Below are 20,406 nucleotides of genomic sequence, written 5' to 3'. Positions count from 1 at the left end.
CCAATGCAAAGAAGAGTCTAGTGGCTGTGGCAGCAGCTGAGTGGGTTCAACAATCTGGTCTCACTTTACACCAGTAAGTCAGTCCTCATGGCCCGACTCCCTAGTGGCAGCAGTGGCGCTGGTCACTCAACTTGAACTTAATGTGATATAAGACTTAGAGGGTGCATGGAGCACGCACTGGTGCAATATTTGTTTAAGGTCACTGTGTTTTGGGGAATTTGTTTAAGCTGTGTCATCAAAGTGACAGATGGAATTGTTCAACCCTGTAGACTGTACTACTTTTAAACATAAGGCAAGTGCACTGTGAAATAAGGGAAAAACCAATGATTTTTGAACTTTCCACCAGTTTGTACAAGGACAGGATATTCTATTTGGAACACACTACCTAATCTGACAACCATGTAGCATGTGCCCAAATCACCAGGACTGTCATCTTGGATTCTGGCATCATAAATTTGGGGGAAAAATCCCAGTGGTCATCTTGGATTTAAGTGACCTGGCAACCACGTATGTTGTGTCAGTTCCACATGGCCCACTCTCTTCAACACTGTAGCACTGGGAAAATCTGACGGCCATGCAGGTTGGGGCAGGACCCCAAAGTCCACCATCTAAGCATGCAGGGTCAGCCACTACACCAAAGTCCGTCATTTTGGATTTTTAAATTTCACACCAGCTGGACAATACCCCATCTTAGAGTTCTTAACTTCCCGCCATTTTACACTTACGACAACCGTCCTATTTCCACAGTGATAACATAGGACTGGAACAAAATCTTGGACTTCTTTCAATTTTCCAGCCGTTCTTGAATTTCCTGCCATTTTATAAATAGGACAATTGGCCTACGTCAGAGGGGAGATGGGAGGGGTAGGGAGAAATCTTTGCTCGATGCCGTAGGGGTGGAGAAAGAAAGTCTAGCATCAATGCAGCATGGGCTGAAAATGTCACAGCACCACTACTGTCTTATGCATTAACCATTAATTCTGGTATCCCTTTGTTAACGCATGTTATGCACAGGGAAAGGCATGAGCCTATGCAGCAGACATCTTGCAGCGTTGGCAGTGCGACTTACCGAGTGTTTGGTCACCATTGAAGAGGTTCTCGAAGTTCACTTCAAAACGCTCAAGTCTTGGGATGTTGAGGAGAAGTTGCTTCAGGTCCCAGTATTCCTGGTTTCCTTTCATTTGGCGTTCAGATATGAGTTTTAATTCTGCTGCCAAGTTGGCTGTAATAAAATTTAATAAAGTTATTAATATTGATGTGTGGCACACCCTAGGTACAGAGTGGCACTTCTATCAAGTTCAAGTTATGAGTTGGACCTTGGGGTGTGCTGTCACTGAGCAGTTCTTAGCGTAGTGCCTGCGAAAACCAGCACCTGGGTTTGAGATACTGTCCAGCACACTGTTTTAACTTGCTACTCACAAACCAGCCAACTCCTTTAAAGGGTTAAGCTTTCGCTTCTCAAGTTTTGCAGTTGTATGCAGGCGTAAGGATGTTCCCTCTGCGCCTCTTATTAACTGAAATGTTTATGAATAATTTTGAACAAACGTTTTTAGATAATGAGTTCTAAGATAGATTACTGGACGATGTATGTGGAAGATGTAATACGTTTGTGGACAGTTAGTATCAGTTAAACGAATTTTTCCAACATCTAAATTCACACCACAACAAAATTAAGTTTACATTTTATCTGGGAGGAGACTCAATCTTTTTCTTAGACCTTATCATTGACATTAGCAAACAAAAACATTTTTAAGATACATAGGAAAGTAACTTCTTCAGGCACAATACTAACTGCCAGTTCCCAGCATCCTGCAACACAGAAACATGCAAGCTTCCACACTGTGGCGCATCACCAGAGGTCTACACCACAAATCGAATCAGATTTTGAAAGTGGATTAAAAATTATTTTAAAAGTTACACACAGTAATACACTGGAAAAAATCACAACATAAAGAAGGACTTGTACGGCGAAACAGAAGTTGGTTGGCATGTTTCTAAATCCGAAAGATGATGTCTTTTCACATTTGGCGTCAGTCACATAAGAGTTCAAGTTCCACTATGAGGATGCAAATGAAGTTTGCTTTAAATACACACTGTAACGGTCGTGAGCATTAGTTGCCTTTGAGCTGAGTTGATGTTAGTGAAGAATGCCTTTAAAGCGACAGAAACGCCATTAGCAATACCTCACTGAGTTTGAACGAGCTCTTGGAGAAGCTGGATGTTCCTTCAGCGATATTGCAGAGAGGGTTGGCAAGAATATAGCCACTGTACATGACTGCTGGCAGCGGCGGTCACGGGAACGTACGGTCACCATTATTCATTCTACGTTTGATTTATGCTTCGGTTTCCGTGGACCTTCCTAAACAGAACTGTATTTCGTACACGTGTCTACCATTTGGACTCACATAATTTGGCGCCGACAATAAGCGCCATAACTAAAGGAAAGAGTCGTGTGGTGTTTCCGGTTTAGAGATCGGGGTTTGTTGTTAAGTTACATAATCGTAAAACATTTTCCTCCCCCACACACAATCATTGCTGTCCTTGAGTTGTATGAGAGTTGTGTCTTAAGTGAGTCTGTTAAATTTAGGTGACTACAATGGATGGGGGTCATGTTTGCACTGATGCGCTCACTCGATGAGGAACAGCGGGGAGCTTTGAAATTTGGTTCACGACATTTGTGCAAAATCTGGTGATCAAATAACGTCTCCTCCCCTTGCTGGCCACATACTAATGATGAAACAACAAAAGGGGACGGGAGTTTCGTAACATTGTTCTCATGGGTATCTCTTGGGATACTGTTCTACTGTTTTCTCTATTAATGTACATAGTGAGTTGTTTGTTATGGTGATTTAGTGATTTAAAAGGTTTTCCTTTTCCGCTTTCGTTCAGTGTGTATGAGTGGGTCGTCCAGCGTGCACTTCCAAGAAAGTTACCTCCAGTTCCTTTGGTTTCCCTGGAAACGCGGTGACCACTGGTGTACAGGATCGAAGAACAGCAATGACGAATGATAAATAACAATTTTTCACGTGTTTCCGACTTGAGTCTGTCAAAAATTCGGAAGATTTCGCCTCCACATTCATGAAACTGTGCAACGCCTAGAATTCAATACTGTTTACTGATATTGTGGTCCTGTACCTAAGAACCATTATATCTTAATCAAAAAGTTTCAGTTAAAGTGAGAGAAGAAAGTACAAACTGGATCAGACTAGGAAAAGGAGTAAGACAAGGATGCTGTCTATCACCTACTCTTTTCAACCACTACTTGGAAAATATGATTGACCAATGCTCATTAGATGTCAAAGGAGTGGAAATTGGAGGAAGAAGAGTAGAGGTTTGCTGATGACATGGTCCTTCTAGCCACAGGAGAAAAAGAATTAGAGGATTTGGTGGACACTATTGAAACCAACTGAAAAAAATATGGAATGAAACTTAACACAAATAAAACAAAAGTATTGGCACTAGAAGGAAATAAAAATTATGCTGAATGGATAAATACTAGAACAGGTGCAAAATTTTAAGTATCTTGGAAGCAGGATAGACACCGACTGGAAGTGCACCACAGAAGTTAAAACAAGGATAGCAATGGCAAAAGAGGCGTTTTATAAGAAAAGGAGAATTTTCTGCAGCGGTCTGGACATAGAACTCACGAAGAGATTCATAAAATGTCTTGTATGGAGTGTTCTTCTATATGGCGCTGAAACATGGACTATGAGGAAGAAACTCAGAGAAAGGCTGGAGGCCTTTGAGATCTGGATATGGCGGAGGATGGAAAGAATAAGTTGGATGGACAGAGTAAAAAATGAAGAGGTACTGAGAAGAGTGGGAGAGAAAAGACAGTTACTAGATGTAATAAAGAGAAGAAAAAGAAATTGGATTGGGCATAAATAAAGAAAGAATGACGGACTGATAAACAGTTTTAGAAGGTTATGTAGAGGGGAAAAGGAAGCAAGGAAGGAAGAGATTCCAGATATTGGATGACATGATGGACGGTACAACATACAGCAGCCTTAAGAAGGAAGCAATGGATCGCAGAAAATGGAGAGGCAAAGGACCTGCTAATATAGCAGATAACTGATGATGATGATGATAACCTAAGAATGTCAATTTGTTCAGATCAGGGAAAACAACCGGAAAACTCACATCATTTATCATGATGAGAATGTCACCTATCGCATACGTCGTCAAACAATTATTTGACGGAAGAAATTAAAGAATTATGTCTCGTTGCTCATACTCACTGTATCTGTGGCCTAACATCTCCTTTTAGTTCGCAAACACAACTTGTGTGCGCAATATTTGCACCATCCCAAGAAGTTGTTGAACGCTTCCACAGCCATATTTTTGAGATACCAGTCTTAGACTTGAGGGAACATTTCCAGAATTGATTCTAACACAAATAAAAATGTATAAATTTAAAAGGTGAATGATTGGTGAAACATAAGAACGACTTGTAACAAATGTTGTTTGCCCTTTACTGTTTGTGTAGAACGTTAAGAGACAACCGTCGTAGTAGAAACTGAGGGTAGCGTAGAAGAAGGACTGTTTGAATGTGTAGTCGCGCTTAGTTGGTCGTGGCGGTATCTAGCGTTGCTGCTCAGTTACTTCATCACATACATGTTCCGTGAATATTGTTATGGATTTCGCAGATGCTCTCTGGTCGAACACTCCACAATGGACACCAGTGCAATGTGCTCTGCTATCGAAGTACAGTGTGAACTATAAAGGTTCCATTCCACTTCCCAAGATAGACCTGACACAACGTCCGTTCCTACCTCTCTCGGTACACATATTAGGAAAACAGCGACTGTCGATTCCTACATCTCTCCAACTGCTGAATATAATGGGGTGGGGAACTGTTGGATACGACAAAAATACAGACTTGATAATTGGTATGTGGCAAAAACGGTAAATCCTATTGTCATACCCTTCATGACCACTTTAGCAAAAGGCCTATTCGAAAAGGATAATGCAGCCGCTGATCTGTCAGCCTTTGAGCATGACTGGAATGCGACGGAAAGATGTGTAATTTGATACCAGCCTCCATTCATCAACCATAATGAACTTACGCACCATCTGCTTCAGACACGGTAAGAAATTCAGAACTTGAAGTTGTAGAGTTTGCTTACTGAAGATGAACCTGCAACGGCCGGAGCCCTCCACAGGCACCACCAGGAACTTGCCGCTCATCTCGTAGTCCGCTTCAAAGACAAGATGGGGCTCCACTCCGGAGAGTTCCAGTTTGTTGTTGGCCAGGTCCAGGCTGGAAAACATAGACAACACGCTAGTGCACTCTCTGCGCTCAACGAGACAGTAACTAAATAATTAACAAGTCTGTGTAGCCTCCATGTACTGCATTACCACATCGTGTATAAGACCAGTGCTACCCATAGTTCCAGCAGCTCACAGATACATCGCTGTCAACAGTTGGACATACACTCAGTCCATGAGGCACTGAGGAGAAGTTTGGAAATTATTGTAGGAGATGCGTCCAAGATTTCGCAATAAGAAATTATATGCCACCACCCTTCCTCTTGGTGGCCAAATACTGAAGGTGAAAATTTCTTCTATCACCAGGAATCGAACTGGTAGCTACCAAGTCAAGCAGCCACCGTAAAGGCGTGCATTAGCAACCTCTATTATTGACGTAGATGCCAACAGAACTCTGTACACTTCTTCTTATCTTTTGAATCTCAAGCTGGAACGCTAAGAACTGAAGGAGACATTTTCATGTGTATAGGATTAGACACAGAAAACTTACAAAATAGAGAGTAATGTAACCATTCTGTGACTATGCAGGACAACCAGTGACTCGCCCTTGCTTCCGTCGGAGAGCACTAAGTACTTACGAATGGACAATTTGTACAGCGTAGCGGTAATCTCTTTAAGGCTCACTGTGTAATGACGAAAATACTGGTGCGAGCTATGACCACTTGTCGGCTGTCAGATTACAGTGAAAGTCCAGCGTGAGCTACATTTTCTGTGTAATCCTTTCTCTCGTTTGCCAACTTAACATCGCTACAAAGCATGCTCTTCCCCGCAACATCACTAAGATCATCCCACCAGACCTTCCTTATTTCTCAAAGTCCTTAGCTCCTGCTGTCTACATAAATTTCTCTCCGATAGTTCTCGCTTTCTAAAAAATACCATTTTTACAAATCTGTAAACACATTTTTATGTGTTACTATCACTATTACTAATCGCAGAATCTGTAGTAGTAGTAGTAGTAGTAGTGTTGTCGCTATTATTTTTGAGTCAGCACTATTGTCAATATCATTGTCTGTTGTCGGTAGACAGATTCAAATCTTGTTTAAAATTATTTTTAATTTTATTACTACCATTTTATTACTATTTCTTCTTCACTTCGTTTCGGTGATCTGAGAACCATGTTAATTACGATCACCTTCTGTTCTTCTCTTCTTTATCCTTATTCTTTCATTCTCATACTCTGGGTCTGATTCTGCCGTGGAAACCTATAAAAGTCTGAATTATAAAAATGAAAGTAATTCTCTTACATATCTCTGCTTCCTGTACTCCGATTTCTTCCAGGTCCCGTATAAACATCTTGGGTCCAGGGTAATTTGATTTTATTGTTTACGAGAAACTATTATTATTGTACTAAATTCCTCTGTCCACTCTAAGGATGTGTTCGAAGAGCATGCTCTTTCTTTTCTTGATGGCTTCCGAGGTTCTCTTTATCTGGATGCACGGTTCTTGTTTAGCTCGTCTTCTATATTGACGGTGCCCTGTTCATCTAGATCCTAATATCCTGCTAAGAATTAATCGTTCCACACGTTTTAACCTCTTACGTGATCCTGTTCTTCCGTAATTCACGTATTCAGCTGTATATAGGCTTCAGGTGGGATCACTATCTGGTGAAGTCTCAATTTTGCCTCGATGATTTTTCTTATTATACATGTTCATAGTCAGACGCTAAATGCATTTCGTTTATTCCTGCTCTCATACTTTCTTTTTCTGTCAGATCATATACTTGGTATATAAAACTCTCAGCCATCTGAACTTTCCCTCTTTCTATTGTCATGATGTTCGTCGCGTACTGTGTCTTCCCGACAGAGAGCTGTAGACCTGCTTTAGCCTCCTCTTCTGTAGATGCGTGGTTTGACTAGCCGCATCTTCTAATGATACCGACAGTATCATGATATAATTAGCAAATGGTAGACAGTCTGCACGTATTCCTTTTCTCTTGCATTCCAGTCATATTACACCCACTCCTTTCATTTCTCGTCGCCGTTCCCTGATCACTCGTTAAGGGTACAGTCAAAGACCACAGGTGAGAGTCTGTCTATGTGTCTGATTCTGAGATGCCGTATTGCTTGAGGCTGTTTAATCAGTGCAGTAGATTTTCTATCCGAACTCATATCTTCCAAAATTTGGAACTGCGTAGGTGTATCTATTGCATCATAGGCTTCCTTAACGTCTACGAGTGTGAGCACGAAATGCTTGCTACTCTGTTTTCGATACACGATCCTAGTTTTTATTTTCAAGATTTGTTCTGGGCATCAACTGCTCATTCTGAAGCCTCTTTGGTACACACCAATTTGTGATTTAGTTGCTCTTCCACTCTGTTAGTAATGCTTTTGAGAATACCTTATGAGTCACTAGAATTAACGACATCCCTCCGAAGTTCCCAGGCTCGAATTGGTGCCCTTCCTTATGTGTAGGGTGTATTAGTGCCGACTTCCACCTCTCTGGAAGCAGTTCAACGTTTGTATTCCCGTTAGCATATTTCAATATTTCTGCAATGATCCCCTCTTTCCCAGGAGCCTTACTAATCTTCAAGGTATTTATGATGGTCACAGTTTCGTCTGCAGCCGGTGATTTCGTGCTGGGATTTGGCTGTTTCTATTTATAATGGAAGGTATCACATGGCGATTAGTTTATGAACTCTTCAATGTACTGGGCCGAGATCTGACTGTTTTCCACGTTACCTTGCTATACTTTCTTTTTATTTCTTAAAGATTATGTGGGGCAGCTTATATACTTAAGCTAGTCTTGAATTTTTCGTAAATGTTTCGCTTGTTGTTCTCTCGGAAGTCCTCTCCTACCTCAGTTAAGCGTTTCTACTCACTTCTTTATGCTGGAATTCCTTATACTTTTTCTTACTTGTTGGAAGTTCTTTAGATTTTCTGGTGTTTCCTGAGAGTAGCAGTCGACCTACGCTTTCCGCCGGTCTCCGATTGGTTTATCTCCTTCTGGAGACCGCTATGCGTGTCTTCTGCTTTTCAAAAAAATGGCTCTGAGCAGTATGGGACTTAACTTCTGAGCTCATCAGTCCCCTAGAACTTAGAACTACTTAAACCTAACTAAGCTAAGGACATCACACATATCCATGCCCGAGGCAGGATTCTAACCTGCGACCGTAGCGGTCGCACGGTTCCAGACTGTAGCGCCTAGAACCGCTCGGGCACCGAGGTTGGCCTTCTGCTTTTCTCCAGGTAAACTGTTTCATTGCTACTGTCAATAAGTGCATAGTTCTTCTGAGACTAGCGTTCCTTGAAATGTCTGCTGGTTCTAAGTTCCTGTGTATCGAACTGTACTATACGGATAGTTTTTTAATTTGATGGGTTTTTGGTCGAATTTTGAACTTAAGTTTTGAAAGATAGTAACAATCTAAGGTTGTAGCTCTGAGGGCTTTGAGATTTTGAATTTACTTCGCCACATGTCTTGAGATCACCATATGATCAATTTGGAACTCACTGGTGGAACGCCGGCCGCTGTGGCCGAGTGGTTCTAGGCGCTTCAGTCCAGAATCGCGTTGCTGCTACAGTCGCAGGTTTTAATCCTGCCTCGGGCATGGATGTGTGTGATGTCCTTAGGTTAGTTAGGTTTAAGTAGTTCTAAGTCTAGGGGACTCAGCAGTTAAGTGCCATAGTGCTCAGAGCCATTTGAAGCTAGTCGGACACTGGAAATGTTTCCTTTTTTCTTGTAAGATGTTTAAATGAAGTCGTTTCCATTGAGAGATCAAAATTCTCCTATTTATTTAAAAAGGATTTTTAGTTTTTTAAGTTACTATGCTGTAAAAAGTAGTACACGTGTAAAACCTTGGCCCATCATATAAGGTTCGTTCGGGTTTAAGGTCTTTGGTTTCCTCTTTTCCGAAACACTTACACACAAAAATTGAAACTTCTGCCAAGTCTCAACGTAATCTCTCTGCAAACTTACAAACTTTTAACAACATCAATGCCAAGAGCCCACGGTAGCTGTGATTGCTTCTTTAGCAGTTTGTTTTGACACTGGAAGATCGTTGACTCAATGACGGCGTACCTGGAGGATTCGATCATTCAGTGTATGAGAGCAGAACAAATGTACAGGAAGTTTCTCCTCCGTATGACGATGAATTGCAGGAGGATTGATTAACATGGAATTTATTACGAAATTAAAGTTTTGTGTTCGATGGCTATGGCGATGCTCTCACAGACCGATGCTATCCGTTCACAACCCACAACCCTCCTCCACAGTCTGAACCTTTACACTTTCTGCCAGGTTACCTAGTCTAGTAAGACATATAAAAGAACTTCTGACGAGTTTGGAGTGCATGAGAGAGGTGCAGGGGAACCTCAGAAACCCACCCGGATAACCGCGTGAATTAGCACGCTGCTTCCGGGATCCTGGGAGGCGCACCGACCCTGGATCAAATGCACCCAGCGCATTAACAATGAGGAACGGCGTGCCGGCCAGCATTGATGTGGCTTTTAGATGGTTTCCCACATTCGAGTAGGCTAATTCCGTGCTGGTCCCCACATCCCCCCTGCGATTCGGGAACATTTCGAATACTTCCTCACACTTTCATATTATTAACACTAGACGCAAACAGATGAAGTACACAATTTATGTCTCGGGAGGAAAGGGGAGCGACCACCCTACCACTAACATTGCGAAATCCAAATTAACGCACTGATCCCGGAACAAATGGGATAAGCCTACGAAAAAGAGGACTAACATAAGTGACGCATGTCGTCCCACGCTGAGGCCATTGAGCAACAGCAATGGCGCATTGTGGGAAGGGAACACACGTTCCACGTTCCCTGCAGACACGGTCAGCGCAAACAGGTGCACGAAAGTGTCCGACTGAAATGGCGCGGAAACCAGACACATGAAGAATGGGAGTTGAGGGGTACTGCATTAATTATACACGTTGGTATATAAACATTCAAATATTGGTGATATGCTCCTTAATTAAATGTAAAAAGGTACACATTTTTCTAACATCGTGCCAATCCAGCGATATTGAGGCCCAAGAGAAGGGCAGGTCACGACGCTCACGTCACAGCACGTGACACTACAGGTCTTACGAGTGCCAGCAGCCGCCTCCGTCGGGGAGCGTGTAACTGTTTCAGACGAGTTTAATAATTCTTGACTGCGTGTTTTTAAATGCATGCAAGTTTTCGATATCACCTTCATTGAGTACCTTTTCAATTAAACATTGATTTTTGTGGGCTTCACGTGGAGCCGGGCGTTCACGAAGTGCGGCGTACAAGCCGGCTAGTGTGACGTCACAGGTTTGTTGCGAGGCCCGTATTTCTCGTGGACCAGCAGATATACGGGGATTGCTTGGCTCGGAGAGTGGCGGCATTATTACTTCGACGGCGCACGGTCCTGCCCCAAAGAATCATGGTAAGCACGTCAGGTGGGGACGCCACATGCGGGGCCAACGATATACACGGGCCCAACAACGAACTTGTGACGTCACACTAGTCGGCTTGTGCGCTACACTTCGCGAACGGTCGGCTCTGTGCGACGCCCACAAAAACCAATGTTGAATTGAAAATGTGGTGTCACCGCCAGACACCACACTTGCTAGGTGGTAGCCTTTAAATCGGCCGCGGTCCGTTAGTATACGTCGGACCCGCGTGCCGCCACTATCAGTGATTGCAGACCGAGCGCCGCCACACGCCAGGTCTAGAGACACTTCCTAGCACTCGTCCCAGTTGTACAGCCGACTTTGCTAGCGATGGTTCACTGACAAATTACGCTCTCATTTGCCGAGACGATAGTTAGCATAGCCTTCAGCTACGTCATTTGCTACGACCTAGCAAGGCGCCATTACCAATTACTATTGATGCTGTAAAACATGTACCGTCAAGAGCGATGTTCACCAATTATGGATTAAAGTTAAGTATTCCAGAAGATACGTAGTTTTTTGCTAGTCTCAATTCCTTGTCCTGTTCCAGACCTCACGCCAGCCTGCGTGAGTTTAAACGCGTGCCTTTCGGCTTCCTCCTAGTGGGTTGGCTGTCTTGCCAATCCACAACAGAAAAAGTACCCAATAAAGGTACTGCATGCGTTTAAACACGCAGTCGAGAGTTATTAAACTCGTCGGGAATAGTTACTCACTCCCCGCCGGCGGCGGCTGCTGGCACTCGTAAGACCTGCAGCGTCACGTGGTATGAAGTACGTGCCACAGACTGCCTTTCTCGTGGGCCTCGGGCCGACGCCACACTACAGGGAACAAACGGCCGCGCCAGCGGGAGGATCGGCAGTTTGTGTATTGGTGTAAACATGAAATGTAGGAAGCGGAAGTAAAGGGAAAGAAGGAGTAAGAAACATGACGGTAAGGCGCACAGGGCATTGTGGTAATACAAGGATGGAGGTTGAAAATTTGTGATGGGCCGGGATTCGAACCAGAATTTACTGCTTCTCATGAGCGGTTGCCCTAACCGCTTCGGCCATCTGGACATGGTCCTTGCTGACTCAGATTTCCAATTTATGGTCCCGAGTACTAAAGAAAAGTCTGCAGCCAAGTGATTAACTTCAGGAGCACGACCTCCAGGGGCCGAATATCCCTGGCTACACTTCATTTCTTTCTTTCCACTTAATTATTATAACTATGAAAACTGTTATTAGTAAATGATTCATTTATTATTTTCGTAATCTTTATCCTGAAAAAAGCAGAAAAATTTTTCATAGTAAGAGTGGAAAAAATTGAAGCACAAGAAATTTCAATCCAATCAGTATAGTCATTTTATTTATATTTATATGTGTGATAAGCATAATGTGTAACATATGGAGCATTGTACGAGTCAGGATGATGATGATCATAGAAACATGGGAAAAAGTCCAGAGTGAGATTTTCACTCTGCAGCGGAGTGTGCGCTCATATGAAATTTCCTGGCAGATTAAAACTATGTGCCGCTTCTGCGACCGTATGGGCTGCAGATTTTCCTCCTAGGGTGGTGGGGCTTCGGGTTCCGCTGGATAGGTCAGGAGTCCACTACACACAGTAGGCGGCTACGCGGGTAGCAGGGGTTGTGTGGCGTGCACTGGGCTGTTTTATATGTTAGATGGCCTCGGGCAAGTACAGAAAGGGCAACAGCCTCAAAGGGTGCGGTGCAAAACAGGCCATGCGGGGACCAAGCAGCAATCGGTATTGTAATTGTAAACTGTCGAAGCTGCGTTGGTAAAGTACCGGAACTTCAAGCGCTGATAGAAAGCACCGAAGCTGAAATCGTCATAGGTACGGAAAGCTGGCTGAAGCCAGAGATAAATTCTGCCGAAATTTTCACAAAGGCACAGACGGTGTTTAGAAAGGATAGATTGCATGCAACCGGTGTTGGTGTGTTTGTCGATGTTAGTAGTAGTTTATCCTGTAGTGAAGTAGAAGTGGATAGTTCCTGTGAATTATTATGGGTGGAGGTTACACTCAACAACCGAGCTAGGTTAATAATTGGCTCCTTTCACCGACCTCCCGACTCAGCAGCATTAGTGGCAGAACAACTGAGAGAAAATCTGGAATACATTTCACATAAATTTTCTCAGCATGTTATAGTCTTAGGTGGATATTTCAATTTACCAGATATACACAGGGACACTGAGATGTTTAGGACGGGTGGTAGGGACAGAGCATCGAGTGACATTATACTGAATGCACTATCCGAAAATTACCTCGAACAATTAAACAGAGAACCGACTCGTGGAGTTAACATCTTGGACCTACTGATAACAAACAGACCCGAACTTTTCGACTCTGTAAGCGCAGAACAGGGAATCAGTGATCATAAGGCCGTTGCAGCATCCCTGAATATGAAAGTAAATAGGAATATAAAAAAAGGGAAGAAGGTTTATCTGTTTAGCAAGAGTAATAGAAGTCAGATTTCAGACTACCTAACAGATTAAAATGAAAATTTCTGTTCCTACACTGACAATGTTGAGTGTTTATGGAAAAAGTTCAAGGCAATCGTGAAATGCGTTTTAGACAGATACGTGCCGAATAAAACTGTGAGGGACGGGAAAAACCCACCGTGGTTCAACAACAAAGTTACGAAACTACTGCGAAAGCAAAGAGAGCTTCACTGCAAGTTTAAACGCAGCCAAAACCTCTCAGACAAACAGAAGCTAAACGATGTCAAAGTTAGCGTAAGGAGGGCTATGCGAGAAGCGTTCAGTGAATTCGAAAGTAAAAGTCTATGTACCGACTTGACAGAAAAACCTAGAAAGTTCTGGTCTTACGCCAAATCAGTAAGTGGGTCGAAACAGCATATCCAGACACTACGGGATGATGATGGCATTGGAACAGAGGATGACACGCGTAAAGCTGAAATACTAAACACCTTTTTCCAAAGTTGTTTCACAGAGGGAGACCGCACTGCAGTTCCTTCTCTAAATCCCCGCACAAACGAAAAAATGGCTGACATCGAAATAAGTGTCAAAGGAATAGAAAAGCAACTGGAATTACTCAACAGAGGAAAGTCCACTGGACCTGACGGGATACTAATTTGATTCTACACAGAGTACGCGAAAGAGCTTGCCACCCTGCTAACAGCCGTTTACCGCAAGTCTCTAGAGGAACAGAAGGTTCCAAATGATTGGAAAAGAGCACAGGTAGTCCCAGTTTTCAAGAAGGGTCGTTGAGCAGATGCGCAAAACTATAGGCCTATATCTCTGACGTCGATCTGTTGCAGAATTTTAGAACATGTTTTTTGCTCGCGTATCATGTCGTTTCTGGAAACCCAGAATCTACTCTGTAGGAATCAACATGGATTCCGGAAACAGCGATTGTGTGAGACCCAACTCGCTTTATTTGTTCATGAGACCCAGATACAGGCTCCCAGGTAGATGCCATTTTCCTTGACTTCGGGAAGGCGTTCGATACAGTTACGCACTGTCACCTGATAAACAAAGTAAGAGCCTACGGAATATCAGACCAGGTGTGTGGCTGGATTGAAGAGTTTTTTGGAAACAGAACACAGCATGCTGTTCTCAATGGAGAGACGTCTACAGATGTTAAAGTAACCTCTGGCGTGCCACAGGGGAGTGTTATGGGACCATTGCTTTTCGCAATATATATAAATGACCTAGTAGATAGTGTCGGAAGTTCCATGCGGCTTTTCGCGGATGATGCTGTAGTATACAGAGAAGTTCCAGCATTAGAAAATTGCAGCGAAATGCAGGAAGATCTGCAGTGGATAGGCACTTGGTGCAGGGAGTGGCAACTGACCCTTAACATAGATAATACATAGAAAGAAGGATCCTGTATTGTATGATTATATGATAACGGAACAAACACTGGTAGCAGTTACTTCTGTAAAATATCTGGGAGTATGCGTGCGGAATGATTTGAAGTGGAATGATCATATGAAATTAATTGTTGGTAAGGCGGGTACGAGGTTGAGATTCATTGGGAGAGTCCTTAGAAAATGTAGTCCATCAACAAAGGAGGTGGCTTACAAAACACTCGTTCGACCTATACTTGAGTATTGCTCATCAGTGTGGGATCCGTACCAGATCGGGTTGACGGAGGAGATAGAGAAGATCCAAAGAAGAGCGGCGCGTTTCGTCACAGGGTTATTTGGTAAGCGTGATAGCGTTACGGAGATGTTTAGCAAACTCAAGTGGCAGACTCTGCAAGAGAGGCGCTCTGCATCGCGGTGTAGCTTGATGTCCAGGTTTCGAGAGGGTGCGTTTCTGGATGAGGTATCGAATATATTGCTTCCCCCTACTTATACCTCCCGAGGAGATCACGAATTTAAAATTAGAGAGATTCGAGCGCGCACGGAGGCTTTCAGACAGTCGTTGTTCCCACGAACCATCCGCGACTGGAACAGGAAGCGGAGGTAATGACAGTGGCACGTAAAGTGCCCTCCCCCACACACCGTTGGGTGCCTTGCGGAGTATAAATGTAGATGTAGATGTAGACTTAGACTCGAAGTCGGGACCATTGCCTTTCGCGGGCAAGTGCTCTAACATCTGAGCTACCCAAGCACGACCCACGGCCCGTCCTCACAGCTTTACTTCTGACGAGGTACGGCGGAAGTAAAGCTGTGAGGACGGGGCGTGATTCGCGCTTGGGTAGCTCAGATGTTAGTGCACTTGCCCGCGAAAGGCAAAGGTCCCGACTTCGAGTCTCGGTCCGGCACACAGTTTTAATCTTGCCAGGAAGTTTCATGGGCAGAAGAAGTTATTGCTACATAGCGCAATTGCAATGAACTCCGAACCTTTGCATGTGCATAGTTTTTTGAATGTGTCGATTGCTAAACAAACGTGAGATGCATTCGTAAGCGGTTCTCGGTCATCACACCATAACGCGGCGTATCACGCGTATCTGTTGTTATAGTTGCGTGACACTGAAATAAAAGACCGCTGGTAGCGAGATACGATCCTCAGACATCGCGTTTCTAAAACTAAGCGTTTACTCGCTTGGTAACTAGCCACTATACGAAGTATGCAATCATGCGTAAAATTTGCAAACTCTATTTTCTCAACAACGGTTGAGAGTTGCGTCTTGCTGTTTACGTCTGTTGAAGTCCAGTTCGTGCTCTACACAGCCTGTCAATAGTAATCAAGTCGGTGAGGGGAAGTTCGTATGATCTCCTTGTGAACGTGAGTCCGTCTAGACTATTCAGAGTACTTAGTGATGTCAAACGGACAAATGTTGTAGTAATTGCATTTGGAACATTCACAATTCGGGATCTACAGGCTTCCTATCTCACACAGCTCAGTGTCTTCGGCTGCTTCTTTTTTAACCAAGATTCATATCTGTACAAATATTCCACGCTTGCTTAACTCAATTATAGCAGTGGAGAACTACGACGATGAGTGAAATTCTATACCAAAACAAAGAGTTGTTTTATGTAACTGTGTCTCTAACTTCTCACGCTACTCTTTTTTCAAGATTTTTCGTCATCTGTGTGTTATTAATTTCAGTTTTTCTGGCGTGTTACACAACGTCGGTGTGCTCATTACTATGTGTCCCTGGAATGAGCAGTATGTCTAATGTAATCTGCAGTATCGATAGAATCATAATGCACCAACATACCCTTCAAAACCACGCGAGCTGGGCGCCTCCCCAGTTGGTGCAGGTGTTCCGAGAGAGTGAATTTGTGTATAGTTCTGAACAACTCCATCGCTCTCTCGCAGACGAATGCACACAGTATTCTGTACCCATTCACCAAATAACAAAAGTGGAAGCAACCACGCGCAGCCGGTGCAGTACTGAGGTGCAGGACTCACCTGGCGCTGCTAACCGACGCCTGGGACAGCCCGGTGACGCGCACGTTCCTGAACGTGATCCTGAGGTTGAGGTTTTTGGTGCCGTCACTGATCTCGATCAGCGGCACGTCCAGGGGGTCGACGGGCACCACGCCGAGCGAGGGGATGCCTGTGGGCACAGCAGCAGCCTGCCTCAAGGTCAGAGTACGAGCAGTAGTTATCTTATGTTGATTATCACCCCGAGGAAAGCACTCTGTAACTATGAAACTCTATGGCAGTCCTCTATACATTCACCCTTAAGTGCGTCTTGCTTTTTCTCAACTATGAATGACATTATGGAGATCTCTGTTGTAGAAATCAGTCTCAAAAATAATTCTCCAAGTATCTTCCACGCAACAGTTTCTTCAATAAAGAAAACAGAAATGCAGCAATGGGTGCCATGTCGGGAAAATACGGGGAGTTACGCAGAATTTTGTAGCCCAAAGTAGCAACATTTCTGTTTTACACGTGTAGCGCAGTAGGACCAAACTGAGGAACAAATAGGCGTGGGCACGTAACGAGTGACTAAATGAAACTGACGCCACAAAAGTAACAGTAGATAAAATGAATTTGGCAACGGCCTTGCCCCAGTGGATACACCGGTTCCCGTGAGATCACCGAAATTAAGCGCTGTCGGGCGTGGTCGGCACTTGGATGGGTGACCATCCAGGCCGCCACGCGCCGTTGCCGTTTTTCGGGGTGCACTCAGCCTCGTGATGCCAATTGAGGAGCTACTCGACCGAAAAGTAGCGGCTTCGGTCAAGAATACCATCATAACGACCAGGTGAGCGGTGTGCTGACCCCATGCCCCTCCTATCCACATCCTCCTCTGAGGATGACACGGCGGTCGGATGGTCCCGATGGGCCACTTGTGTCCTGTAGACGGAGTGTTTTTTTTTTTTTAGATAAAATAAATTTACGCAAATCCTAGGCAGACGACAAGCTGTGAGTACATATTACCATCAGACATGTTTGTCTGCCTGTTTATACACGCTGTCTTCACAATTACTAAACTAATTTTCATGGAGTTTTCAGGCTTAACTTGATCGTAGACAGGGGCAATATATAAGCTTTATTTCATCAAAATTGGAACACGAGAAAAGAAGATGTTTATTTGAAAGTTGTATCTAAAATAGTCTGCTCAGCTTAGTAGTACAGATGTTTAATCATCGAGGCATAGTACACCAAAGAACCAATAAATAGCACTGTTAGTCTTTTTTTAAGTCAACGACAAATGTATTTTCTGAACTCTACGTCACTGATGGAATTAAGTGTCACAATCTTATCTTTACGAATAAAATCTAAGATTGAACTTATTAGGCTAGGATTTACAGATTTCGTCATTTGGATTTGCAGTTCCTTGTGTTCTCCGATTTTTCAGTTAAAATTGTTGGCTGTAAGGTCCACCAGCTATACAAAACACCGTTTTTTCCAAGTTCCCAAACATGTTTCAGCACCTCTGTGCCATCATTAGTAGGTTTCTGTTTTATTTAATCTGTAATGTGAACATTTTTGCTAAATGATTACAAAATTATGTGGATATATCACGACAAACTAAATTACGTTTAGAGCATAAAGTGATAGGTTAACTCCTAACAAAATTTCTCATCAACATCGTCTGGTTGCAGCTGACAAGCTACCTGTAATAAATAATACACAAGTTGTCCTGAAAAACCATGCAAACCGAGTGTAAAGGAAGATTAAGTAGCGCCCCTTGGTTTTCAGCGATGAAAGCAGATTCTGCCCGCATGTAAGTGACGATCGACTGCGCGTACGACGTAGACCTCTTGAGCGCTGTCTCGTCCAAGACACACTGCCCTACGCTGGCCTTATGATCTGACGTGCGATAAGCTACAACTCTTATTCATCTTTAGTGTTTCTGGAGGGGACGCTAACCAGCGCTCGGTACGTGAAGAATGTTGTTAGACCCGTCTTTTTCCGCTCTTGCAACAGGAAAATGATGTGTTGTTCCAACAGGATAATGCTCGACCACACACTGCCCGTAAACCTTACAGTGCTCTGCCCTGCATAATCTCCGGACTTGAGCACGCATGGGAGGACAAGAAGTGACTCGTGCAACTCGTCAGCCAACAACAGGTCGTATCCTAGGATTAGTATTCACCATATGCGTGATCTACTGGATGCCACAGTCAGCACCTGCATTGCCACTCGTGGAGACTACACCACGTACTGATGAGTGTGTCTCAGCATGATTCGATACCTGTTACCTCAGTATCGCTTGTACTATTGATTTGTAAATGTAATCATTTCATGTACTCCACGTGCACTCTTGGAACAATAAATCTATTATTTTCCGGCAGCGTAGCACTTATCTCTTGTCATTTTAAATATGGGGGTTTTTCTTCTTTTTTCCCAACTACAATTTTTATTTCGGGCCAGAGTGTTTTGGGTGTGTAGATCGACAGCTGATCTCGTCCAGCGTTGATATTGTCTAAAAGGTTGGGAGCGACTGCAGAACAGGCGAGAAGCCTCGCTTCAGAGCGCGAAGGTGACTAGAAGTCCCGGAACTTGACTGTTGCTCACAAATGATTACGATTACACTAAAGTACCTCTAGGTGTCTCGCTACACACCCTTCTTCAATCAGGGTGGCAAGCGACTAACAAATGACTGCTTCGGTCCATCATTTTCGTGTTTCCGTGAGTTTGCAGCTTTATGGTTCAAATGGCTCTGAGCACTATGGGACTTAACATCTGAGGTCATCAGCCCCCTAGAACTTAGAACTACTTAAATCTAACTAACCGAAGGACATCACACACATCCATGCCCGAGGCAGGATTCGAACCTGCGACCGTAGCGGTCTCGCGGTTCCATACTGTAGCGCCTAGAACCGCTTGGCCACACCGGCCGGCTGCAGCTTTATGCTGGTTGGTACGGAAGAGCAGTGTGTCTGCATAAAGTTTTGTTTTAAACTTCTGAAAACGGCGGCAGAAACGCTCCTAATGTTGAAGAACGCATTTGGTTGGTTGGTTGGTTTGGGGGATGAAAGGGACCAGACTGCTACGGTCATCGGTCCCTTTTTCCAAATACAAAGAACACCCACAGAGAATAAAAACGAGGAACAGAATAGATCACAGACGATACAGAACAAGAGAAACTGAGACAAAGACAAGACAAAACGAACTAAAACCACACAGAGTGTGACAGTGGTTGGCCGACCATAGAAATAAAAAAGGAAAAGCCAACCACTTAGAAACACATTAAAAGATCAGCTTAAAATCATAGGCCAAAGGCCAGAATCAACACAAAAAATAAAATAAAACAGAAACACTCAGATTAAAGAATAAAAACTCCCTGCCCTAATAAAACGTAAAACTAAGGCAGCCATAACAGGGTCATCAGATAAAACGGCAGGGAGCGTATCAGGCAGCGCAAATGTCTGCCTGACCACAGCTAAAAGGGGGCAGGCCAACAGAATGTGGGCCACCGTCACAGCCGCCCCGCAGCGACATTCAGCAGGGTCCTCCCGGCGCAGTAAATAACTGTGTGTTAGCCGGGAGTGGCCAATGCGGAGCCAACAAAGGACGACTGAGTCCCTGCGGTTGGCTCGCATGGAGGACCGCCACACAGTCGTCGTCTCCTTAATGGCACGGAGTTTATTGGGTGTAATCCGATCGCGCCATTCAGCGTCCCAAAGCGCAAAGAAGAACGCATTTGGAAGTATGCACTTGGAGCCAACGCTTAGGTCAGACGCAGACTTGAATTGGTATAAGCGTTTCAAAAATGGGACTGATAATGATGATGAGCGTTCCAGTCGGTCGTGAACTCGCATCACACCAGAAAATGTTCAGAATGTAAGTAATCTGATTCTGAAAATTGTAGGCAGACCTCTGCAACACCTTGGGAATAAGTCGTAGTATATGTGGACGCATTCTGTGAGAAGAACTACCCATAAGAACGATTGC

General features: G+C 43.9%; 1 protein-coding gene and 1 pseudogene across 1 annotated transcript in view; one reads left to right on the top strand and one right to left on the bottom strand.

The window, feature by feature from the left end:
- LOC126100352 (protein takeout-like) overlaps positions 1–20,406 on the bottom strand; it is a 57,356-nt gene that overhangs the window by 12,725 nt on the left and 24,225 nt on the right. Inside the window, exons 3-5 of the mRNA XM_049910964.1 lie at positions 16,465–16,612; positions 5,127–5,260; positions 1,070–1,222 (exon numbers count right to left, since the gene is read on the bottom strand). Coding sequence (XP_049766921.1) covers positions 1,070–1,222; positions 5,127–5,260; positions 16,465–16,612 — 435 coding nt within the window. The remainder of the gene's footprint in view (positions 1–1,069; positions 1,223–5,126; positions 5,261–16,464; positions 16,613–20,406) is intronic.
- LOC126102346 (5S ribosomal RNA) lies at positions 17,055–17,172 on the top strand (annotated as a pseudogene).

The sequence above is a fragment of the Schistocerca cancellata genome, chromosome 9, assembly GCF_023864275.1.
Source record: "Schistocerca cancellata isolate TAMUIC-IGC-003103 chromosome 9, iqSchCanc2.1, whole genome shotgun sequence".
Taxonomy (NCBI): domain Eukaryota; kingdom Metazoa; phylum Arthropoda; class Insecta; order Orthoptera; family Acrididae; genus Schistocerca; species Schistocerca cancellata.
The sequence above is the reverse complement of the archived record's forward strand: the minus strand, read 5'-3'. Positions and strand labels throughout refer to the sequence as shown.